At 40.4% G+C, this 26,813-nt stretch overlaps 1 protein-coding gene across 3 annotated transcripts in view; it reads left to right on the forward strand.

Moving 5' to 3' along the window:
• The first annotated feature begins 236 nt into the window (after positions 1 to 236).
• The window catches only part of MPP7 (MAGUK p55 scaffold protein 7), a 229,872-nt gene continuing 203,295 nt past the window's right edge, over positions 237 to 26,813 (forward strand). For 2 of the 3 annotated variants that reach the window (XM_036453195.2, XM_036453239.2), the window contains exons 1-2: positions 237 to 433; positions 4,648 to 4,802. In XM_036453195.2, coding sequence (XP_036309088.1) covers positions 4,789 to 4,802 — 14 coding nt within the window. In that variant the 5' untranslated portion in view covers positions 237 to 433; positions 4,648 to 4,788. The remainder of the gene's footprint in view (positions 434 to 4,647; positions 4,803 to 26,813) is intronic. The other variant, XM_045585883.1, reaches the window with a different exon arrangement.

Raw genomic sequence — 26,813 nt, forward strand, 5'->3', positions numbered from 1 at the left:
GCAGCCTATCAGGAGAGCCTCATGCAAAGCGTCCGCGGAGCCCCGCCCCTTCAACCGTGGCCCGTCCCTCCCATCCGCAGTGGGACGTCCCGCCCCTCTGCCGTGGCCCCTCCTCTCCCCCCGCCGTGGCCCCGCCCCGCCCCTCCCCTCCGCCTTGGCCCCGCCCCGCCCCTCCGCCGTGGCCCCACCCCGCCCCTCCGCCGTGGCTCCGCCCCTCCCCTCTGCGGTGTCCCGCCCCGCGGAGGGAGGGGTGAGTGGCTACTCGCGGGGCTGGAGGTGGGGGCCGCTCCCGCTGGGATCCGGCTCTCCGCGCCTGCCGGCTTCTGTTTGTCCTCTGCAGCGGCGCTGTTGCGGTCGGTCTCGTTGCCTCGGAGCCCGGGGCTGCAGGGGCCAGAGCGAGCACGCCTCCCGCGGCCGCGGCCGCCCAGAGCAGGTAATGGGGCGTCGGGGCTGCAATGCCGAGGGGAGCAGCCGGCCGGGTGCGGGCGGTGGGATCTGCTCCCCCTGCTGCTCTGGCCGGAGGCGGCGGCGGCGGCGGGGACCCGCCACCCGGAGACACCCGCCCGCCTTGGGGCTCCCCCGCCCCCGAAGCCCGCCGGTACCTGGCGGAGGGGCTAGGTGGGGGCGGATCGGGGAGGGGACCCATGGGTGTGGGGCTCGACCGCTGCGGGCGGGACCCCTGGGGACCTCCGCGCGGGGCGGCTGGGCCCAGCGAGGACCTGCAGGTTGGAGGGAGACGCCGCGGAGTTGAGTCAGAGTCGCGCACCCCAGGGAAAGGACCCGCTGATAGTAGCGATAAGCGCTCAATTTAACGAAAGCCTCTCTCTCTCTCTCTCTCTCTCTCTCTCTCTCTCTCTCTCTCTCTCTCTCTCTCTTTTTTAATTGAGTAGGTATCTCTACTTGGGAAGTGTTAATTACATTTTCTGGAGTCAGGCGCTTTGCAGTGAGCTTTACACGTTAGCATCGCTTACTTCTTTTAAATTAAAAGCTGCCTTTAACGAGAACTAGTTTGAGGCTTTTTCCCGAGTGACAAGCAGACAGAAGCGGGGTGACTCACCTTTGTCTGCCCTGAAGTGGGGAGCGGCGCGATAGCAACCCGGGGGAGGAATGCTGATGAGGGAGGAATGCCTCTGCAGGTTTGAAAGGCTTGTGGGGTGGAACCTGGTTTCTGTCACTCAGCGGTACCAGTAGAATGACTCCTTTTTTCTCTTGATAATTCTTTATATTTTTAAAATGCTTTTATTGGTGTTTTAAAGAGATAGAGGAAGGGAGAGGTATAGAGAGCTATAGAAACATCTGTGAGAGAGAAACATCATCCATCGCTGCCTTCTGCACGCCGCCTACCAGGAATCGAGCCCAAAGCCCGGGTATGTGTCCTGACCGGGAATCGAACCAGTGACCTCGTTTCATGGGCTGACACTCAACCACCGAGCCACACCGGCGGGTTTTTCTAATATTTTTAAAAACAGATTTCAAAAAAAAATTTTTTAAAGGCCTCTTTAAAAAACAGGTTTTAGGGATGCACCTGCTACTCATGCAGGGACACTTTGCAGACGAGTCCTAACCAATTACTTGATTTGATTTACTTATAAAGAAGCACTTTGAATCACTCTTACCTTTTCTTTGACGTGTTTAATATATCCTTTTCATCCCCCACTTGTTCACAAGAGCAATGGTGAAGGTCTCCAGGTTTTAGCAGTAATGGCCCAGTGAGGACTCTTGAGGCCGTGCCCCCACCTGCGGCCCCCCGCCCCCCCCCGCCCCCCCCCCCCTCCAGGTGTGCGCTCTTATACATAGTAGTTTTTTCATTTAGTTCTTTTAATTGAGAAGCTCAAAGCATGGTGTAAATTTTAGTATCCTCCTGCCCTCCGGGAGGCAGAGAGTATTTATCATGCTTGTTTTACAGATACATAAACTCAATGCCCTAAAGATGAAAGGAGCTCTGCCCCAGGTTACTTGACTCCTGCTGCTCCATATTGTACCTGTAATGGATTTAATCCAGGACCCTGCAGGGTACCCAACATCAAGTAAGATTCTGCAACCCATATGATCACATGGATATGAGTCAGAGATGGAGAAGTTTATTTCCCAGTAGAGAAATACTGTCTTTTTCTTTTTCACCTGAGGTTGCAGATAGTCTGGATTACATCACAGAGGTATTTTTCCACACAGGCAAAACCAAACCAAACTAAACTGAGTGGTGCTATGTGAAAATCTTTTATTTTAAATTTCCGGAGGTGTTCCAAATTAGAGAACCTTATTTATATTTGCATCAGTGGACTTCTGCAGTGTTTCTAAATTTGAATTGAATAAACATGCATAAGGCAAATAAAATGAAGTCTAATGTATTTTGGTCACAGTTTATGACTTTGTTTCTGTTAATTTGGTAGGAAGGTTGAAAATGTAAAAATCATTTCTTCCTTAATCAAAATAAATCAAGGAAGGGAGTGTAGTGTTCATGGAGAGTAGTATTAGGTGATTATTTGGGAGGAACCTTTAAAATGATGTCATGGCTTGGGGCACTCAGAATTGTTATATTAAATTTATTAATCATCAAGAACATGAAAATGTTTTATGAATATCTGAATGAAATAGATTTAATCGTGAAATTATCTCTTGTTTTCGTGGTAAATGCATCTGTTGCATGTACCATGTATGTTTTGACATAATTGACTTATGTAGGATATTAAGCATCCAAGCCCTGTCATCTACCTCTTTTTTTTTTCCAACACCAAAGGAAACATTTCCATAAAGAAACCTTTATCATCTGTCAATTTGTATGGAAAATGAGCCCTGTCTTCTGATGGTCATAGCTTTCTTGAAGTGTGGGAAATTGCAAGAAGATTTAGACTTTTTATAAAATAGTTGCTTGTGTTCTTTTTATTTTTTATTTTATTTATTTATTTATTTATTTATTTATTTTTAATATATTTTATTGATTTTTTTTTGCCCCCCTCCCATACATACATACCCTCCCTCCCCAGAGTTGCTTGTGTTCTTAACATAGTAGTATCTCTGCCCTTTATCAACTCCCACCAGATGGAGCACTGGGTAATGCTTTTTGGAGAATTCAATCAATTTTTTTTTCTTAGATCATTTCACTGACAAAGGTACAAATGTTCTATAACTGATTCTGTTGTAATTGCACTTTAGAGGAAATTGCAATCAGTAGTTTAAGTCAGTTTTATCAAATGAGATTATTTAGATGGAAAAAAAACAACAGCTTAATTTAAAGTGAAGGGAATTGTCGGTAATTTTAGAAATAGTAACTTCTACTAAAAAGCTCTCTGGTTCTTCTTGTGGCCAGGAACCAAGACAAGAATGTGGATTTATTGGTCCTTATCAGGCATGTGTAAGTTTTTTTCTTTGAACGCTCATTTATATCTTTCTTATCTCTTAGGAGAGCATGATTATCACTCTGCTTCACTTATGAACCCTGTTGATGGTAGGAGCTGTTCCTCAAGCTTGCTTGTTCCACGGTTAGCTTGGTGAGGTTGTTAGAGAAGGGACATGAGAAAACATAGCTGTTGCTTTGATAAGCAGCAGTACCCATTTTAGGCAAACTTGGATATACATGGCTCCAGATTGAGAACTTGAGTTGGGGGAGAAAAGAGGGCTGTTGGTCTAAATATTGATTCGAAAAGAGGTGAGATAGGATGCTGTAAAGGGCTGGTCTAGGTAAGGGCCAACGACAACTTTAGCACTTTTTGCTGTAGTATATATGGTAAAACCATTTGGTTAGCTCTACTCATGAAAAAACTTGCTCTTTGAAAGACAGGGCCTATATATGTTTACTGAAAACAGTTTGAATCTTGATAAATATTCCCGAGTGTTGTAAATTTTTTTGGCAAATGGAGGTTTGTTGAAGTGATGTAAAAATTTGGAGTTGAACCACGGATACAAAGTATTATGGAACTGTGGACCAAGATCGTCAAGCTTCTACTGCTGATAATCATAATAGTGCTTTCCTCTTCCTAATACAGCTCTGGTTTAACTGTAGAGATTCTATTGGATCTCTGTGTTCTGTTCATGTTTTGAATCTAGCTCAGTTCCTGGTAAGACCCATCACTGTACACTTCTTTTTTGGGTTGTTTAATCAGAGTACATGCAGATAAAGTGTTTTATCAAATTTAGGGGAGGAGTTACTATAATGTTGGCAATGAGGAAATGAATTAATGTTATTTTGATATGTTTAGAGGCATTTTGAATAGAATAAAAATTTTGCATTTTGGAATTTTCAAAATGGTGATCATTTGACATGCATGCAATTAAGTTGAATATGAAAATTTTAGACCAGTGACTCTCAAACTTTAGCTTGCCTCCCAATCTCCTGGAGGACACTTTAAAAGTTAGGTTGCACCCTAACTGGTTTGGCTCAGTGGATAGAGGGTTGGCCTGTGGACTCAGGGGTCCCAGGTTTGAATCCGGTCAAGGGCATGTACCTTGGTTTCAGGCACATCCCCAGTAGGGAGGGTGCAGGAGGCAGCTGATCGATGTTTCTCTCTCATTTATGTTTCTAACTCTCCCTCTCCCTTACTCTCTGTAAAAAATCAATAAAACATATATTTTTAAAAAATAAATAAAAGTTGCTAATTCAATAGGTCTGGGGGTGGGCCCTGATATTTTGCATTTTTAATACATTCCCAGGTAACAGTGATGGTGCAGGGACCACCCTTTGGAAACCACTGAGAAGAGTTGAGGGGGAATTTGAGTGCAGTGGTTAAAAACTTAGGCTTTGAAGTTTGAAAGGTCTGGATTTGAATCCCTGCTCTGCCACTTACTAAATCTATGACTTCAGGAAAGTTGTTTTTACCTGATTTCTCATTTCTTTCTTTTTCTTTTAAAATTTATCTTTATGTTGAAAGTATTACAGATGTCCCCTTTTTGTTTTCTCATTTCTAAAGGGGGAATAATTAGTATTATGTTGCTGTGAGTATTGAGTGAAAACAAATGGCACAAAAGCTTCTAGAACAGTGCCTGGAAGGTTGCAAACATGCCAAAAATGTTAGCTTTTAATCATAAAAATCAATGAATGTACAATATGAAAAAAATAGGATCGAGAATCTGGAAAGATACATGAGTACTCAATTTCTACTTATCAAATGAAGCAAAAGTTGGTGGATCCTAGTAATTTTCCAGAAACATTTTTTAGAGACATAGAATATTTACATGCGTGGTGCCTTCCACCCCTAAAAAGCATGAATTCTGTGGTCAAAATGAGTTGGATTCGTGCAGTAATCATTGTAGTCCACACTTTATATAACAGGAGCTTTAAATATTGTTTCTGAGAGTTTAGTTGCAGGAAATACCTAAAAGTTATCTTTAGAACATAGTATATCACCTGTGATATGCTGACTTTATATTTGATGACTCTGAATGCAGTTCTTGGAGATGTCTTTGCTTAGCTTGTTGAATGCCTGGTTAATTATCTTTTCTTTAAAATTGATTTTGAGAGAGAGAGAGCCAGAGAGAAGGAGATAAGAGACTGAAAAATAGATAGAGATAAAAGAGAAACATAGGTTTGTTGTTCCACTTATTTGTGCATTCATTGGTTGCTTCTTGTATGTGCCTTGACTGAAATGGAACTGGCAACCTTGGCACATCAGGACGATGCCCCAACCAACTGAGCTACCCAGCCCGGGCAATGCCTGGTTAATTTTCTTTCTGCTCATCTGAGTGCCAACTCCCTGTTGGCAATCCTCTGAAAAGTTGCACCCCTCCTTCCCATTATTCCTATCTCAATCACTCATATATCTGTTGTGGTCCTATTACACTCTTATCATAATTTTGTTGAATGTCCATTGTTTCCTTGGCTAGAAGGTAAACTCTATGGGCAAGGACCTGATCTTGGCTATTGTGTTCCCAACATAGTACTTTGTGTAGAGGAACTTAATACATATTGAAGGAATGTATGAGGTGGGGACCCCCTGTTGTGTGCCCTCCCTCCACCCCCAAAAATCAGATGTGCAGACTTAAGTGGATGTTGAATTTGTTAGATAAGACAAGGGTCTCATGTTTGGGCATTTCTTAATGCTATTCTTTACATGTTAAAATATAGCACAGTATTTTGCAGACCAGCTATAAACAGAATGAGGTTGACAGAAACTTAACCCATAAACATAGCCACCTGCAATGTAGTTGACTAAATCGTGTAGAGAAGCAATGGCTAAGCTTCCCTTTTGCTTGCTGCTAATAAAAGGAAATTATTTCATTCTTGAATAGAGGAGCCCAAGCAAGAGTACCCCAAGTGGTGAACCCGTTAAGATAGGTAACAAGGTCATGGCTCACTGTCATTATTGGTACATGGAAAGCCTGTCATTTTATTGTATCTTTGACCTTAATCTTCTATCCGCATTCATGTTCCTTCTTCCCTGCCCAAGACCCTCTCAGATATATACGTGATTTCATCAAGTACTGCCTGAGTATTGGAATGGCTGTGCTAGTTTACATTCTTGCCTGCTGTTATTTCCACACTCTTACTGGCACTTGATATTTTCTGACCTTATCATTTTTTCCCCAATCTGATGTACCAGATGGAGTGATGTTACTGTTCTTATTTGCTACTAATGCAATTGAGTATCCTATCATATATTTATTAGCTGTGTTGGTTTCTCTTTGTGTGAATTGGCATTTAAAAAATACATTTTATTATTTTTTTTTACAAAGAGGAAGGGAGAGGGATAGAGAGTTAGAAACCCAGATGAGAGAGAAACATCGATCAGCTGCCTCCCACACACACCCTACTGGGGATGTGCCCGCAACCAAGGCACATGTCCCCCACTGGAATCCAACCTTCAATCCACAGGCCCAGGCTCTATCCACTGAGCTAAACCCGTTAGGGCTGAATTGGCATTTTTATGTTTTTTTTTTTGTTTGTTTGTTTTTTGCCTCTTGTAGCATAGATAGTGGCCTCTTGATAACTTTAGTACCTTAAAGGGAATTCATCTTGGTGTATTCATGGTTGGTGTATCTAAGTGGTTAGAGCATTGACTTGTGTACCTGTGGATCTCGGGTTTGATTACTGATATGTCTCTCTTACATTGATGTTCTCTCCCTCTTTCCTTCTCCATTCTTGCTCCCTTCCAGTCTCTAAAAATCAATGGAAAAAAGTATTCTTGGATGAGGATGAGGATAAAAAAAAAAAAAAAAAAGAATTCATCTTTAGTTTCACCTTTAATTGGAAGATTTCATTTTTTACATTGTATTTTTTTATTTTTAATGTGACTTATTTGGTTTTGAAAACTTGAGAAATAAGCAAAGACTTCTCTTCTTAGTCTTGGTAAGGTAGCTGTCACTGATGGTATGTAGTTCTTAATTCCAAACAGTTAGAGTTGTATATATTGAGGTTTTTAAATTAAAAATTTGAATTATTTTTGTTACGCTTTTCCAAAGTAAGTTATGTGTAAAGACTCTGGTTAGTTGAAAGCCATCATGTGTTTGGAAAAGGAAAGTGGAAATTGTGCAACTTGAACTATGAATTTAAAAAATGTACTGAAGTATATTCTACCTGGAAAAATGCGTATCCTACATACAGATATAGTAGGGATGCATATATCCTAAGTGTGCAGCTCACTGAATTTTAACAAATCAGACACACTTTTGTAACCAGACTCAGATGAAGAGACAGAATATGAAGAGGCAGGACCCCACAGACCACCCTTATGCTCATTTCTGTGACCCCACGTTGTAACAGCTGGAATAAAAGTGGTGGTTGTTCCTGGTCTTGGTCTGTCATTTGACTCCCCAATTGGGCTCCCAAATTTTGGTGTTTTGTTTCAAGGTGAAATCAAAGAAAAAGGCCATGTCCAAAAGCTCAATTGTGTAAGTACAGCTTTGACCTGTGAACTCCAAACATTGGTGATGTGGTTTTCAAACTTTTGATTTTAGTGCTACTTCACACTCCTGAAAATTGTTAAAGATTGTTGTTTATGTTGGGTTAGATCTTTCAATATTTTCTGAATTAGAAATTAAGACTGGAAAAATTAGAGTATTCATTAAAAAAGAACAATCTCATTATTTGTAAACATAAATAACAATTCTTTATGGAGAAAGAGCTATAGTATTAAAGTATTCGAAAAGAGTGACATTGTTTTACATTTTGTAACTTTTTAAAGTGTCTGGCTTAATAGAAGACAGCTGGATTCTTATATAGGTTTCTGCATTCAATCTGTTGTTATTTATTGTTTGGCTGAAATAAATGAAGAAAGTCCACCTCATAAAGACCTTCATTTGGAAAAACAAATTCTTATTACAACTGGCCTTGAAATTATAATTAGATAAGCATTTGTTTTTTTAATGGCATTTTTTAAAGATAATTGTGGATATTCTCTTTGATATTACACCAAAACTCTGCAAGTGACAATTTTGTAAAGTTGCAGAGTAGAATCTGAACGCATATCAATAAATTTGTCTCACTATGTTACATTTAAATCTACTGGTCTGTCTTGCACTTTGACTCTTTATACACCTGCATGATTTTGAAATTGTTGATTCACAGAATTACATAAATCTTTCAAATGTTGGCTCATTTCATGGTACCATTTGAAAAAAATCACTAGTGACCCCGTTAGAATTTTTTAAAAAATCCTCATCTGAGGATATTTTTCCCATTGATCTTTTTATTTTATTTATTTATTTATTTATTTATTTATTTATTTATTATTTTTTTATTAAGAGAGTGGAAAGGAGTGATGAGGGGGGAGAAAGAGGGAAGAGAAACATGGAAGTGAGAGATACATCGATTAGTTGCCTCCCATATTTTCTGTGAGTAGTAATCAGATCTTGATTTGACTGTTTCTATTTTTTGGTAAAACTGCTTCAAAGGTGGTGACATGTACCTTAGTTGCAGTCATGGAATGTTGATTGTCTCTCTCTTTTTGTGATGTTCATGGCCATTGACCCATTATCCATTGTCTAGATCCATATTTTATGAGGTTTTACAAAATGATGACATTTTAATTATAATTTTTATTAGAATATAATATAATATATATTGTAATCCTCACCTGAGGATATTTTTTCCATTGATTTTTAGAGAGAATCAAAGGGAGGGGGGAGGGGGAGAGACATGCCCTTGACAGGGAAATGAAACCTGAGACCCTTCTGTGCAAGGGTCTGCACTCTAACCATTAGCAACACCGGCCAGGGCGAGAATATCTTTTTTAAAGAGAAAATATGTTATTTGAGATTAAGTTAGTATAGAAAAGGCCGGTTAAATGTTTGATTAAAAAAAAAATCAGTTTCAACGTGATGAGACTATAGGACAAGTCTGTTCAGGATGAATAAACTTTTCTTTTTTGGGGGGTGCTTTTATTGGACCCCTTTCATCCTGGGACTCTTCACAGCATCCTGCTGCTGCTGTCCACCCTCCAGCTTTGTTCAGTGGCCTGTGGGAAGGAGGGAGGGTGGGCAGGAGCTTGGGGCTGGAGACAGATCATCAGCTCTCCCTGACTTCATAGAGCTGGCTCAAGGGCCGCCAGGCCAGTGCCCCACAAATCCAAGGCACTGGGGACAGCCCCTCACAACCAGTCTCAGCCAGCTAAGTGTCCAACGTGTGCCCATTGCCCAGCCTCCCAACTGCCCAGTCCCATGGGCCATGAGTGGGAATCGTCCTGGGTCTCTGAGCCACCCATTCTACTGCTGCAGACACTTTTGAGCCACCTGCCATTCGCTCTAGTCCAGCATCTCCATGTTGTTGCAAATGTTCATCCTTCCAGGGGGGAAGTGTTTTTCCAGTCAGTGTGGAGTTGGGTTTCACCCACTTGCTGGCCTGATCCCACATACCCTGCCATTGGCTCAGGGGCAGGCCTGCCAGCATGTTCTGGGGATGAGTGCAGACCAGGCCAACTCAGTTCTCCAGTTAAGCCCATGAGTTTTTAGGCAGTAATCAGAACCTATCTTACCCTGGCCACTCTTTCAAGACAGGGCCACAACTTGGGGGCACTAGCGGCTACGGGGTGCATGGAAGTCAGTGGTCAGGGTAGGGACTGGGGACCATGCATGCCAATGAGAGAAACAAGCTCCCCCACACGGGGTAGCCGGTCTCCCCTCCCCTCCATGGTTTCTCTGTGCCCCTCCATTGTTTTCTTGCACTAGTTTTTGTCAGTAAGTCAAAAGGAAACTGTTAATAGAAAAATCCTTTTGTCCTATTTTGGAAGTAGGTTAAATCATTTGAAAAAAATTTATGGTAAATATATATCTTGGTTTTATTAAAGAAATTGGAATTTAAAAAAATAAACCAGAATTTTTTTCTTGCTTCTAGAGTGATGTATTTATTGCATGTAATTATCCTTTTTTTGTAGCTTACATTGCATTCTGAGTGCAGACTTGAGAATATATAAGGTGTCCTTGACTTCAAGGTGCTTATAGTGTAATAAAATAGGTGAAAAATTGACCTTTATTTTATATGTTTATTACTGGCATTCTATGGGTTGAATGATAAAAGTAATATTTATTACGGCATTTTCCCTGCTTTAAAATTTACAATGTTGGAAAAATTTATAATGGTGGAAAGTAAAGCTTTCTTTGGAAGAAAGGAAAGCAGTAGGTGAAACTGATTTGGGGGAACAAATCAAGTGAAGTAGGCTATCTGTTGGATTAGTGTGATAGAAAAAGGGAAAGCAGTCATTGAACCACAGGCTTGGCACCCTCATTTCCTGCTAGGATGACTGACTGAAAACAGGTCCTTCTGCTTCAGGCCAGACCTGTTTTAAGCCACTCCTCCCTCCCTCCCTGAATTCCTTCTCATAATTTGAGTGATCGCTGAATACATAGTACTTAGTACCCAGACAATAAAAGCTATGTAAACATCTGTGCATATTTGTGAAACCCCTGCTGGGGACTGGTTAACGGGATGATCAGCAGTAGGATTCTCCTAACATGGGTTTCCCAATACTCTTCCTTTCCTGTGTATTTCAGAATGGTATCTCTTCAGTAAAGCACTTTACTTCATTATTGGGCAACATACTACTAAACTGACCACCAAGATCTGTTCAGTTATTTTGCAGTGTCTTAACACTTAATAAATGATAACTGAAGTGATTTTGAATTTTGTTGTTGTTCTTTTTTATTTACTTATTATTATTATTATTATTATTTTTATTGATTTCCGAGAGAATGGGAAGGGGAGAGAGAGAAAGAGAAACATCAGTGATGAGAGAGAATCATTGATTGGCTGCCTCCTGCATACCCCCTATGGGGATTGAGCCTGCTACTCCGGCACGTGGCCTTGACCAGAATCGAACCCAGGACCCTCAGTCCGCAGGCTGAAGTTCCATCCAATGAGCCAAACCAGCAAGGGCTGGCTATTGTTCTTGGGTTTCTAATCTCCACAGGAGTCTAGAACTGAGGAATTAAATTTCCCTTACTTTTATATATGAAACTTAAAATATCCTAGGGAGCCAGTGAATAATATAGTAAGACTGCTTATCATGATAGCTGTTTTTCTGTCTGAGAATAATATAGGGCTTAATAAAAGCTTTGGAATGCTATAACAGATGGGAAGAAGCTGGAGTTTATAGAAAATAACTACCATTTGTTGACTCCCTACTGTACGCCAGGCACTGTGCATAGATACTCATGTTTAATTCTCATGGCAGCCCTTTGGGTATTGTCACTTGACAAATGGAGCAAACCAAGCGTGGAGAAGTTAAACACTTTGCACTGAGTCATATGACTCTGAAGTGGCAAAGCCACGATTCAGACCCAGGCTGCTCATTCTCCTTACATCAGAGGCCAGGGTGGGAGACAATTAGATGATTCGAATTCATATTGGAATTTTTTTCTCTTTTACATATCTTCAGTTTTTCTTTCTTTGGCTCCCCATCTTAATCTAGACAGGTACAAGTCTCACATACTTTTGTCAGTGCTCAGAAATTTTTTCACTGCAGTGTCCCCCCCAAGGACAGAAGTTTGCCCAGGAAAAGTCTGAGGACACATCAAAAGTAGCCCTCTGTAAGCATAAAATAGTTCCTAAATTTTATGTTTAATCCAACAGGTTAAAAATCACTTTCCATTGTGGAAAATTGACACTCCAGAAAAATATGTCATTTTCATGCCCACCCTTGAAATTCCACAATATACCTTAATTTGGGACACAAGTCTATAGGACTTTTTAGTGATATTGTGATCAAACCTAGAGTTTAGATAATTCCATGTGTTGGTAGTGTGGGAGTCAGTTGGCAAGGAGGTTGTTGACATAGTACAGATGGACAAAGGTTAAGGGGTAGAACTGAGGATGGGAGGTGGTGGGGCAGGGATGGATTTCGTAGAGAAATGGGGCAAAAGATGGAGTAGATTTGGTAACTGGATATTGGAGAGCAAACTGTTTCTCAGACAGTTTGCTTCCTTCTTGGTTTCTGCCACTGGCTTTTCTTCTTGCTCCTGTCCCATGACCCTGGGAGTATCTTAAATCCTGATTCATTTATTCAGGATCCCATTCTCCAAAGTTAGTCCCCTGTCCCATTGGCTAGGAATTGAGCCATGAACCTTTGGTTCATGGGCCAACGGTCCAACCACGGAACCACACTGACCAGGGGTATAGTACTTTTTTATATCTTAAAAAAAAAAAAAAAAAAAAAAAAAATATATATATATATATATATATATATTTATTGATATTTTACAGAGAGAAAGAGAGAGGAATAGAGAGTTAGAAACATCGATGAGAGAGAATCATCGATCAGTTGCCTCTTGCACACCCCTTACTGGGGATGTGCCCGCAACCAAGGTACATACATGCCCTTGACCGGAATCGAACCCCGGACCTTTCACTCCACAGGCTGACGCTCTATCCACTGAGCCAAACCGGTTTCAGCCTTTTTTATATCTTATTCCTAAAACTATCAAGTCTAGAGTTGGAGCATAGTAATATTTTTTTTTAATTTATCTTTGTCCTCTAAGTTTAAGGGGTCTTAGCAGTTGCTAAATTGAATCTCTCTTTTTTTAAAATCCTCACCCAAGGATATTTCTTCCATTAATTTCTAGAGAGAGTGGAAGGAAGGGAGGGAGGAGGAGGAGGAGGAAAGAAGAAACATTGATGTGAGAGACATATTGTTTGGTTGCATCCTGCACTTACCCCCACCATGGCTGGGAACCTGCAACCCAGGTACATACCCTTGACTAGGAATCGAACCTGAAAACCTTTCATGTGAAGGTGGAAGTTCTAATCACCGAGTTAAACCAGCCAGGGCTGAGTCTCTTGTTGGTTAAAAAACAAACAAGATGCATGAGCCTGCATTCCCTTGTTCTCTTTAATCTGCTTTGCCTAGGAAATGGCCCTTGTGAGGCCTGTTGTGTTGGGGCCCAGTGAGGAAGCTTTTGGCCTGTTCACATGACCTAATCTCACTTTACATATTCTACTTGCTTTGTTCATGACAGTACAGTTGTCTCCCTTCACCCGTGGTTTCACTTCCTGAGGTTTCTGTATATGCAGTCAACTGTGGCCCAAAAATATTAGATGGAAAAGTCCAGATATGAACAATTCACAGATTTAAATTGTCCATCATTCTCAATAGGAACATAAAATCTTGCACTTTCGTACTCTGTCTTCCCCAGGTCTTGAATTATCTCTTTGTTCAGCATCTCCATTGTGTACATTCCCTCACCGTAGATATGTATGTATAAGAAAAAAACAGCATATATACGGTTTGGTACTATCTGAGGTTTCAGGCATCCACTGGGGATCTTGGAACATATCCCTGGCAGATAAGCAGGGAACTAATAGTGTAGGCTTGATTTTTTTTTAAATTTTATTTGATGGTGAGGACATTTTTTAAGACTAAGAAATTTAGAGAAGAAAGAATTAATACCGGTATCTTTGAGGGTTAGGGTTTTACCCTTGTTTTTATACCCTTTTATAAATAATCATTTATACCACATGGTATCCATATGGTATAAATGATTAGTGAATGAATGTGTGGTTTTCTTAAAGAGCACACTGAGCCCTGGCCAGAGTGGCTCAGTGGATAGATCGTTGGCCCAGGAATGGAAGGGTTGCCTGTTCAGTTGCAGGTTCAATCCCCTGCTCTGTTAGGGGAATGTGCAGGAGGCAACCAATTGATGTGTCTTTTTCACATGGATGTTTCTCTGTCCTTTGTCTTTTTCCCCCTTCTCTTCCTCCTTTCTACTCTCTGGAAAAAAATATCCTTAGGAGAGGATTAGCAAAAATAAAAATAAATAAATAAAAAAATTAAAAAATTAAAAAAAAAAGGCATTGGGGTTAACAACAACTAACCCAAAAGACTCATTCCGAGGTTCACTTCTGTGCAGCAGAATGTTTCTGCTGGTGGCTGCCTTTGGAGGACAGGGTTGTGAGGCAATGGGGATAATGATTGGGAGTGGGAGAGAAGACATTGGGTTATTCAGAATTGCCTTTAGTAGCTTTTTCCTCCTGGAATCTTCCTCTTCGCCTCCTTAGGAGATAGTGAGGCTACTGACCTTTCCTAGTTGAGAACTTATCCATAGTAAAACCCCTCTCTATAGATGAGTTTATGGATTCAAACCAGAGTTTAGATTTGCTAATTATGCCATTTCTATTTCAAGAAATATGTTAGGAGTTTAAAATAGTATTGGCTTCTTGGTGAAGAAGTTATTTTCACCCTGCCCACCCTACTGTTATTCAGTCAACTTATGTCAGTTACGTTTTATGTGAGAATAATTTTCATTAGGTGAGAAATTTTGCCCCCCCCCCTTTTTTGTTAACTTGGGCAATATTTCAAAAATATTGAATGACAAAGAGAACAAATAAAACACCATATGACCTTTATCCCAAATTAACACATGTTAATATGGCATCTTTGTTTCAGATTTTTTTTTTAGTTAGTGAAAGAAACCATTGTAGATAAGGTTGAAGTATATTTTCTTTCCAATTCTATTTCCCTTTCTTCCCCACATGCAATTGCTAGTATGAATTTATGTATATCCTCCAATTTTTCTCTAAATGTGTTTTTGCATATGGTATGTATAATTTTAAGGATATATATACAGTGTTAAAGGATTATTCACATAAATGATACGCTGCATGTGTCATTCTGTTAATTTTTAAGAAATTGTGTGTTTTGACAATATCTATCCATGTAGATATAGACTAGATGACATTTTCAGTTGTCATATTTTGTATTGTCTGCAGATGTCTTCGTTATGTGCCTGATTGCTGATGTAAATCCATCGTTGGTTTCTGACATTTAATAAAAACCTTATTTGTTTCTATGTCTTAAATTGCTTAGAATTTTAAAAATTGATGCTGTTAAGTTGAAAGCCTAATTTTGGCTAAATTACTATATGTATTTTAGCAGGCAATCTCAATATCTTGTCTCTCAAAAAATGCTACCAAACAATTATGATGGGTGTGGAATGGTTTGCAAGGGATGTGAGTAGGTGGCAGGGAGTTTTTGTCTTGAACTAACATGCAGAAGTGTTTTTGCTGCTTTTGTAATGTGTTACTGTGTGGGAAAGTGTTATGTTATTAAAAGTTTTTTGGGGGGTGGATAACAGTTATTAGTTTTCTGTATTAAAGCCTTATCCCTTTGGTTTAAGAAAAATAAAATTAGTACAATATTAATCCAGTCCTGTTCTTCTAATCAAGCTTTGATCTCATTGCTCCCACTGTCTGGACATTTTCATTTGGATATCTCATCTTGACTTCATTCAAAGATCTTAAGTAGAAAAGCAGGTCCAATGTTCATGTCTTTTCATATCTAAGATTAGGAACTGTGGAGTCATATTTGAATCCTAACATCTCTTTAACCTTTTACTTGTAGACCTGCTTTCCCCCCTTGTCATTCTACCTCATTGTCATCATTCTAGTATAAATAAAATTATCTCTGACCCAGGCTTTACTGTAGCTGCTGCCTTGGTGAATATGCAGCCATCAATTTACCCTGTATTCTGTTATCAATTTTTAAAATATCACTTGCATTACATTCCTTTCAAAGAAGACTTTTCCCCTGTGGACTTTAAGGGGTCTGAAGTTAATATACTTGGACCCCAGTTCTGCCACTTAACAACTATCTGTGTGACCTTGAATTAGTTAGAAATGTTTCTGAATTTTCTATTTAGGCTATAGGGCTGTAATAGGCTTAACATCAGAGAATATTTTATAGACATCAATAATATATATATATAATATATATATATAATAGAGAGGGGGGGGGAGGAAATATGCAAATTAGCCGGGATGCCTAAGGCGTCATGACCAGCTCAGGAGGAGTTGTGTGCACAGATGGACGGGAGGGGACTGCGTGCTGCCCCCAGCCCCAGCCTCCCTGCAGAGTGGAGACACACACCAGAAGTGGGGGCCTGCTCAGAGCACCCGCGGAGTGGCTCAGAGCACGCCCCACCCCAGCAGACACACACCATGGGGGGCTTCTGTGTGTGAGCTGCAGAGGAAACACCTTTTCTGACCGCTCATTGGCTAGGCTCCCTGTAGGCCACCACTTGCAGTGTTCTTGATAACTTGGGTAATAAGAATGCAAAAAGGTGATCTAGGGTTTTTCCACCTCGCTCCTAGAGGAAGAAACAAAGGTCTGCTGCTGGAGGGGCTAAGAAATGGCATATCCTGCCCTAGCCGGTTTGGCTAAGTGGATAGAGTCTCAGCCTGTGGATCACAGGTTCCAGGTTTGATTCTGATCAAGGGCATGTACCTAGGTTACCGGCTCCTCCCTGGCCGGGCCCAGGTGAGGGCTCATGCAGGAGGCAACCAGTCAAAGTGTCCCTCTCACATTGATGTTTCTCTCTGTCTTCCCCCCCCCCCCCCACATTGTCAATAAATCAATGGAAACATATCCTCAGGTTAAGATAAAGAAAAAGAAAGAAAAATGTCATATCCTTTGAAAGACACATCTTGAAAATGCCTAAAGAAAGTTGTCATTTTTTTTTTTTATGGTGAAGGGCCTGGAGTCCGTGTTGATGAAAATGCCTCGGTGGCTTCGGTGACTGGCAGTGGCTGCAGCAGTGGGGTGGTGGGGATGGCGCCTTCCCTGATCAGCCTGGTCTCCTCCCGCAGAAGGAGGCCAGACTGCGGCTTAGGACATCCCCCAAGGGCTCCCGGACTGTGAGAGGTGGCAGGCTGGGCTGAGAGATCCCCCACCCCGGTGCACAAATTTCGTGCACCAGGCCTATAGTAAGTATACAAATATATACACATATTTGATATATGTACATATGTGAATGAAAACTTTAAAAATTAAGTGCATATAGAAAAGCGCTCCTTTAAATATATAGTTTGATACATTTTCACCAATTGGACACACCTGTTAAATAGCACATCTTGGAGTTATTTTACGTATAATTTTCCTTGGTTTTTGTAAGAGGAAGATGCATTATCTAAGTCATGAATCTAAGGTGTATTTGGTTGATTATTCCTACCTCAAGTACATTTCTGACTTAGGTATGCAAGATCAAGCTATAATATATAGACTAGAACGTTGGGATCTTTATCACCCATTAGTTTGCTTAATTTTCAGAGGAGAATCTTGACCTTGCCTCCTTTAGCTTCCCAGAAACTGAGCTGAGCTGGCTTTTTATTCAGGCTATGTTGTTGTGATGCTCTTTAGCTTTACAGAAGAATCTTAGCCCTGTCCTTATTCCTGTGTTTTTAAAAAATATATTTTACTGATTTTCTACAGAGAGGAAGGGAGAGGCATAGAAAGTTAGAAACATCGATGAGAGAGGAACATGGATCAGCTGCCTCCTGCACATACCCTACTGGAGATGTGCCCATACCAAGATACATGCCCTTGACCAGAATCGAACCTGGGATCCTTCAGTCCACAGCCCGACACTCTATCACCTGAGCCAAACACGTTAGGGCTAGACTTCCTGTTAAAGTACATGGATTTGTATTTGTTTAGTACCTTTGAACAGGAGCTCTCCAGACACGTTTTTAGGAAGGACAAACAGGTGCTCCTTGCACCCAATATTTGTTAGTATTGCTTAAAAGAAGCAGCATTTAGGAAGGAATGCTTAAAGGATATATCAGATCATACATTATACTAGATATTTTAAAATACACTCCTGGATCAAGTTAGATTAGCTGAAGAATAGCATCCTCATGTCATGTTACAGTTGATGACCCTACATTGACACATTTTTGTCACCCAATATCCATAGTTTAATTAGGGCTCACTCTTGATGTTGTACATTCTGTAAGTTTGGACAAATGTGTAATGACATTTATTCATCGTTTTGGTATCATACAGACTATTTTTACTGCCCTAGAAATCCATGGTGGCTTACCTATTTATCACCATGTTCCAATCCCCATAACTACACATCTTTTACTGTCTCCATAGTTTTGTATTTTCCAGAATGTCAGATAGTTAGAATCATACAAAATGCAGCCTTTTCATATTAGCTTCTTTCACTTAGTAATATGTATTTTAAAGTTTCCCTGTGTCTTTTTATAGCTTGATAGCCAGCACTTCTGTCTCAGAGAATGCTGTCCTTCCAGTTAGTTTTCTAAGAGGCTGAAATATTTTCTTAATCACAGCTATATGGAAGGATAATTAAAGATGATGAAAAGGTTTAGGAAAGTCCTAATGGTTATAGGAAAAGAAAGTCCTTACTTTTGAGCCAAAGCTAGATGTGATTAAGTGGGTTTGCTTGTTATTGTTATTAATAAGGAAGATGAGTTTTGTAAGTCTGAAATATTAGCCCCTAACTTTTCATCTTTTTTAATATAAATGTTTATTTAGAATTTAAAAAATAAAGTGAGGACTTTAAAATAGGTTACAAGGTGTGGTATGATCTAAAACTTACCTGTATACTTTCCTCATTTTATCAGAATTTCTTTCTGGCTCATAATGGAATACTATGCAGCTGTAATAAAGAAAGATCTCTTGCCCTTTGAGACAGCATGGAGGGACCTGAAGAGTATTATGCAAAGCAAAATAAGCCAGTCAGAGAAAGACAAGTATCACATGATCTCACTTAGAGGAAGAATCCAATGAACAAAGTAAACTGATAAGCAAAAATCTAATAAATCTCAGAGAGAGGTGGGGGAGGGGAAGTAATTAACCAATGAACTTATGTGCATATATGCATAACCATAGTCACAAACAATAGTGAATGCCTGGGATTAGAGGGTTGGAGCAGGGTGGAGGGGATCAATGAGGGAAGAAAAGGGAACATCTGCAATACTTTCAACAATAAACATAAAATTGCCAGAAAAATAGCAAACATGATAAGAGACCACCATGAGGTATGACTCAGCTCTATCAAATGTTAATATTTCACCATATTTGCTTTATTCCTTTAAAAGCATAAAGTATTACAGTTGAGCCTGGTGAACCTCCCTAACCCAATCATCTTATTTATCACTCCTAGGCAGGATATTATATTTGCACTAGCGGCCTGGTGCACAAAATTTGTGCTCTCGGAGGGAGGAGGGGGAGGGTCTCTCAGCCTGGACTGCATCCTTTCACTGTCCAGGAGCCCTCCGGGGATATCTGACTGATGGTATAAGCCTGTTCCCCCAGCTTCTGGCTGAGTGGCGCTCCCCATGTGGGAGCACACAGACCACCAGGGGGCAGCTCCTGTGTCAAGCATCTGCGCCCTGGTGTTCAATGTGCGTCATAGTAACCAATTTTTCTGCCGCTGGGGTGAAACTGGCTCTCCAACATCCCACAAAGGGTCCTGGATTGCGAGAGGGCACAGGCCAGGCCAAGGGTCCCCACCAGTGCATGATTGGGGCCAGGGAGGGACATAGGAAGTTGGCCAGCCAGGGAGGGACTGCGGGAGGCTCCAAGGCATGTCTGGCCTGTCTCAGTCCCGATCGGCTGGACCCCAGCAGCAAGCTAACCTACCAGTTGGAGTGTCTGCACCCTGGTGGTCAGTGCATGTCACAGCAACTGGGTGACATTATCCCCCTTGGTGGACAGTGCACGTCATCAGGAGTGGTTGAGCAGCCTTAGCATATCGTTAGAATATTACGCTTTGATTGGTTGAATGGAAGACCGCACAACCAGACACTTAGCATACTAGGCTTTTATTATATAGGATATCACAGTGTGTCTCCATACTCTTGTTTTGCAGATTAAACTTAAAATTCATGATATCATTTTGCTTATATCTATGTTGGGGGTTCCAAAGACACCCTGCCCCCAGGTATCACGGTTCCTCAGGAGGATTCATAGCACTTGACATACAGTGATACTCACAGCTCTGATTAATTATAGTGAAGGGTACCGAGCAGAATCAGCAACAGAAAAAGGCTCCTGGGGAAAATCAGAGGGAAGCCAGGCACAAGCTTCCAAAGTCCCTCCCAGTGGAGTCACACATACACACAAAATAAAAACATTAGAGAATAAAAGGGGGAAGTGCTAAAAATTCAGTACGGTAATTCATAGTTTTCATTTTACAACAAATTCGTTGTGAATTCTTGTTGACATACATTCCCCCATCATTACTATTATCATTTTCAAATCCACAGTACATAGCAATGACATCTGAGGCCTCAGTGGCTTTCCCCTTCATTTTGTGCATGCTTTTGTGGTTGCATAATTTCAACAGCTCTCCCTTAGGTTGTCAGTAAGTTGTTGGTGTGATTGGGCAGGCCACCTTGACATAAGCCAGCACTTCACTGAGGTGAGGAAGATGGCCAGTTTCACCTTGTTTTTCTTTCAGCCATCCCTGTCCCACGGATTGTGAGACCTGTTAAGAGTGTAAAGCAGAATTACTCCCTGAAAGAAGTATTCATTTTGATAAATCTGTTTTATGTAATACTTACCATTCCTATTCAGGATAGTTCTGTGGGGTAGATTTTAAGTAATTATTTCTAATCTTTCTTTTTATTTACTATTTAGGGTATAGTAAGAGTAGGAATCCTTCAAATTCAAAAAGATCAGTTTATTATTTCAGACAATGCAGCACTGATTTATTAATGTTATTTGCCACTGGCTCGCACCCACTGACAGTGCCAGCCCCAATTGCTCTGCGCCCTCAGCAGGTGCGAGCAGGGCTGGTGCTATTAGTGCATGGGAGCAGTAGCAGAGGCAGATAGGACCAGGAAGGGTCAGGGGGGCCGTGGAGGATGGGTCCCGTCCCTGTGACCACTGCAGCCTATGGCCCACAGTTCCTTTCTAGGTGCAAACAGTTCCTTTCTAGGTGCACAAATTCGTGCACTGGGCCCTAGTTTAATATAATTTAATAGAAAGTCAATATGAAGTAGGTTAGTGATTTTTATTTTATTTATTTATTTTAAAAATATATTTTATTAATTTTTTACAGAGAGAGATAGAGAAAAACATCGATGAGAGAGAAACATCAACCAGCTGCCTCCTGCACACTCCCTACTGGGTATGTGCCTGCAACCAATGTACATGTCCTTGACCCGAATCGAACCTGGGGCGTCTCAGTGCACAGGCTGACCCTCTATCCACTGACCCAAATCTGTTTCAGCAAGGTTAGTGATTTTTAAAAAAAGGGATTTTTCTTAGAGCAATGGGCATATGATGAACTGTGCAGGTGATGTTTTGTTGAGTCCTACAATTGAAATCTGTATGGTTTTGTGAATCAATGTCATCCCACTAAATGCAATAACAAACAAACAAACAAACAAACTCAGTGTCCTCCCAAAGAGAACAAAAGCCCAGTGGTTTTAGGCAATTCCTATCTCACCTAAACATCCACTGCCACTAATTTGGTGCTTTCCAAATGTTAATTTATTGGGCTCTTTTCTTCCCTCTTTCCTTTCCATAGCAATTTACTCTTCAGGGATTAAGGCAAAGAAATATAGCCTTTGAGCCTTAGATACATTTAGCAAGATTTCCAGAATTTGCATAGCTATGATTTATGTGAGGCATCTTGGCTGGTTGTAGAAATGTTCTCAAGAGTAAAAAGAATTTATTTGAGACATTGTCACAATTCCTAATCCAAATAGATTACAATACAATTGAAGATAATTCACTAAGAGTGGACAGAGCAAAACTATCTCTTTAATATCGGGGAGATGATGCCTGGAATAATCAAAATAGGCACAATTACCTAGTTCACTTTGTGTAACTGTTGCACAGATTTATTATTTTTCCTCTTTCTGATTAACCCAGCACTGAAGTTTGGTCCTGAGAAGCCAGGGTCCTTGTTTTTTACAGGCTTTTTCTCTTTTACATTTTCCTGGATAATCTCAGGCGCAGATTTTATATACAGAGCACTAAGTTAGGTATGCAATTTTACCTATATGTTTTCAAAAATTCTAGTTTAGCACTTCTTAGTTGGGATTCAGGAATCTGTGTTTTAACAACTCCACCAGGTGATTCTCATCATGAGAGAAGGTTGGGAAACACTGCCTTAGAGCTATAAAATCCTACTCTTAAACTCCCAGTCCATTTCTGGGGAGTGTTAGCTCCACTTAGCCTTTCAGGGCATTCACTCTTCCCAGCTTTTCTTTTACCAAAAATAAAGACATCATTAAAATCTTTAAAGAAATGCAAATGAGAAGAGGCTTTTTTTTTTTTTTTTTAAGAAAACACAGAATGAATTTGCAGCTGTTAGGTGAGTGGGGTTTCACCCTGACATGGATGTGTATGTTAGAAATGGCGTTTTTATTGTCAGATTATTCACTTTTAATGTTACCTAAATAGGTTCAAATTTCAATTAGTCCTACGTGTCCATTAAGTTTCCTCTTTTAAGAGATGCGTTTGCCAGCTTGGGGGAAAAAAATCATCTTTTAATGCTTTTGTTTGAGATTGGATGTAGACATGTATTTCTTGCATTTTTACACATTGAGAAAAACAGTGGCTGAGAGCAGATTGACTAGAAAATGGAAGACCTTGATGGGAAGACTAAAAGCATGAGAGTTGAGGCCTGCTTCCTGGTTTTATGACCCAAGCTCGAATAATATCTGATTTTTAATATATCACAGAAAGTTTACTAAATTTATAAGGCCTCTGGTAGTTCCATGGTTTTTCAGTCTCATCTCTCTTCCTTGCAGATAAGGATGAGATCACAGTGACTGCAGTTTATGCGGGAATGCCCTGCTTCAGAATACTTGGGGTGTGACCGGCCTTAGTGTACTTGAGTCTCTGAGTAAAACCACAGAACAAAGTCTGGTCGCATAGATTCAGAATTATGGAACTGAAATTGATATCAGGTGATTAAATCTAAATATGATTATACTTTCGAATTTCCTGTTACAGCCTGGTATAGAATTGGGCAGATCATAATAGTTTGAGAATTATTTGATAACTTTAAGCAATATATAACTTAAGTCACAAAAGGTAGAGGTTAATTTTGAAAGTGCCAGAAATTTTGAGCTCTACTGTCTTGTTTAAGATGTGGTCACTGTTAGTGGTCAGTACCTGGAATTGTAAGACAAAACTAAAAAATGAACTAGAAACTAGTTTAGGAAAGTATAGACCAGAAGACCAAAAGTTAAATAAATGCAAAAGTTTGAATAAATAGGTGGTGGGGATAGAGCTTGTGCATATTGGTGTAGATATATTGAAGTCAAAATAGCTGTTAAGCTCAGCAAGTATGGCTCAGTGGTTGAGTGTCGACCTATGAACCAAGAGGTCACATTCCCAATTGGGGCACATGCCTGGGTTATGGGCTCGATCCCCAGTAGGGGTGTAGGAAACAGCCAATCAATGATTCTATCTCATCATTGATGTTTCTATCTCTCTCTCCCTTCCTCTCTGAAGTAAATATAAAATAGCTGGGCATTAGAGTCAGTTCCATGTTGATATTGTAAGTGAAACAGTAACTCTCCAATAGTAACTCATCCCCTGAACTGGAGGGTCTCTGGTTTGATTGTTGTTTCTCTGTCACATCAATGTTCTCTCTTTCATTCTCTCTCATTAAAGAAACACACACACACACACACACACACACACCCCCTCAGGCGAGGATTAAAAACAACAAACAATAACAACAAAAAACAAAACTTTAACCATTTTCCAGTATATTTTATTTAAATTGATCCATTGTTGCATACTTATTTGGTTATTTTTTAGGGTAAATTCATACAAGTTAAATTATTGGTTCAAATGATATAACCACATTTAGAATTTAAGGTGTATGGTCATGAGGCTTTTTTTTCTTTTTTTTAAATTCTCACCTGAGGATATTTTTTCACTAATTTTGAGAGAGAGTGGAAGAGAGAGGGAAAGACAGAGATAAATATCTATGTGAGAGGAACACATCAATTAGTTGCTTCTTGCATGAGCCCCGACCAGAGCTAGGGCTGGGAAGGAGCCTGCAATCTAGATTTGTGCCCTTGACCGGAATCGAACCTGGGACCCTTGCGTCTGTAAGCCAATGTTCTATCCACTGAGTTAAATTGGCTAGAGCTTTTTTTGTTTGTTTGTTTGTTTTTTAATTAAAAAATCTTGTTTATGTAGTATTTATTTTCATTTTGAAATTCCTTATTTATTAGAAATAAAAGTAAACCCAAACTCATAAAAAATAGATATGATACAGAATGCGGGGAGTGGCCAAGACCGGTCTGGCTCAGTGGATAGAGCTTCGGCCTGCAAACTGAAAGGTCCCGGGTTCGATTCTGGTCAAGGGCATGTACCTTGGTTGCGGGCACATCCCCAGTAGGGGGTGTGCAAGAGGCAGCTGATCGATGTCTCTCTCTCTTCGATGTTTCTAACTCTCTATTCCTCTCTATAAAAAATCAATAAAATATATATTTTAAAAAAAAGAATGCGGAGAGTGGAGTAAGGGTAAGGTCAAAAGGTATAAACTTCCAGTTAAAGGATACATAAGTACTATATAACATGAAGACTACAGTTAACTGTATAAATTTTATTTTTTGGCTTTCTCTTTTTTTAAAAAAATATATTTTATTGATTTTTTACAGAGAGGAAGGGAGAGAGATAGAGAGCTAGAAACGTCGATGAGAGAGAAACATCGACCAGCTGCCTCTTGCACACCCTCCACCGGGGATGCTCCCACAACCAAGGTACATGCCCTTGACCGGAATCGAACCCAGGACCTTTCAGTCCACAGGCCGACACTCTACCACTGATCCAAACCGGTTTCAGCGGCTTTCTCTTTTTGTATCTATATGAGGTGATGGACTGATTTTATAGCAGTAATCATTTCACAATATATATAAGTCAAACCATTACATTACACTATACATTTTAAACTCATACAGTGATAAATATCAATTATATTTCAAAGCTGGGGGAAGATTTTTTTTAAGAGCTTTTAACATTTCCAACTGAAGTTGAAAATTGCTTTTGTTAGCATGACTTTAATTTCCACTTTTAAAATGAAATTATGGCACCCTCTACTGATTTGGAAAGGAATTGCTGAAAAGTAATATCCAGGTATGAATAAGACTATGTCAATGCATAACTGAGGCTTTCTTGTTATTCATGTGATGGTCCTGTTTGCTTGTACTTCTCATTAGGCAGTGGGATGACAGACATGCACTTCAGCCCATATTGGAAACAGGCAGAGGAACTAGAGTGAGCAAATACATGGAGGCATGAAATAATGGTGTTTTGGGGCTTTGCAGGAAGTTTTATAGAAAATTTAAGGGACATTATTGGTGTGATTTTTGCCAGGAAAGTCACTGGAGAGGTGCCCTGGCCTGTGTGGCTCAGTTTATTCCATACACTGAACGCCTCCGGCTCAGTTCCTGTACAGGGCACATAACCAGGTTGTGGGATTCAATCCCCAGTTGGAGCACATTTGGGAGGCAAACAGTTGATGTTTCTCACATTGATGTCTCCCTTCCCCTCTCCTCTCTCTAAAATAAATTAAAAGATTAAAAAAAAAAAAAAAGACAGTAGAGAGGATCGAGGGCATGAATGGTTTTAAGGAATTTTTACTTTATCATGAGAGTGCTGAGTCATCTTTTATAGCTTTACTATAGGCCCAGTGCACAAGTTCATACACCAGTGGGGTCCCTCAGCCTGTCCTGTTGGATCAGGCTGAAACCAGCTCTTTGGCATCCTCTGAGGGGTCCCAGATTGCAAGAGGGGGCAGGCCAGGCCGAGGGACCCACTTATGCACAATCGGGGCTGGACCCCAGCAGCAAGCTAACCTACTGGTCAGAGTGTCTGACCCCAATGGTCAGTGCATGTCATAGTGTCTGGTTGACTGTCTGCCCCCTGATGGTCAGTGCATGTTACAGCGAGTGGTTGAGCAGCCTTAGCATATCAGTAGCATATTAGGCTTTGATTGGTTGAATGGTCAAATGGCTAACTGGTCGACAGGACACTTAGCATATTAGGCTTTTATTATACAGCATATTAGGCTTTTATTAAAGTGGTGATGTGGTCATTTAAGTAGCTTAGAAAGAGGATGCTGATAGCAGTGTGTAAGAGGGGTTGGAGGTAGGAACAGACCAATTTGATGGTCATTGCATTTGCCGGGTGGTTGATGAGGATCCCAAAGAGACACATAGTTCTGAAATAGGAGAAACTGGGAGACATGGAAGTTCTTTTCCAAAAACTTACCACAAAAAATTTCAAATAAATAGAATAGTACAATGAACCATATATGCTCACCTTAGTTACATCAATTAGTAACATTTTGCCATATGTGCTATATATATATATTTTAGAGTAAGTTGCAGATATCATTATCTACATCTCTAATTACTGTATTTTCCGGCATATAAGACGACTCCCTAACTTTACAGTTAAAACATAGGTTTAGGCCTATATTGGCTGTATAAGACTACCCCCCACTTCCGAGGCATCACCAGTTCTTTTTTTAATAGACCACCTCTCTGACTCTGGCCTATCTGAGCAGGCTTTTTACTAGAACACAGTGGTCATCTTATACGCCAGAAAATACGGTACTTCAGCAAGCATCTCTCCAAAATAAGGATGTCAGGGGAGAGATGATCCAGGAGA

The sequence above is a fragment of the Pipistrellus kuhlii genome, unplaced genomic scaffold, assembly GCF_014108245.1.
Source record: "Pipistrellus kuhlii isolate mPipKuh1 unplaced genomic scaffold, mPipKuh1.p scaffold_m20_p_1, whole genome shotgun sequence".
Lineage (NCBI taxonomy): Eukaryota > Metazoa > Chordata > Mammalia > Chiroptera > Vespertilionidae > Pipistrellus > Pipistrellus kuhlii.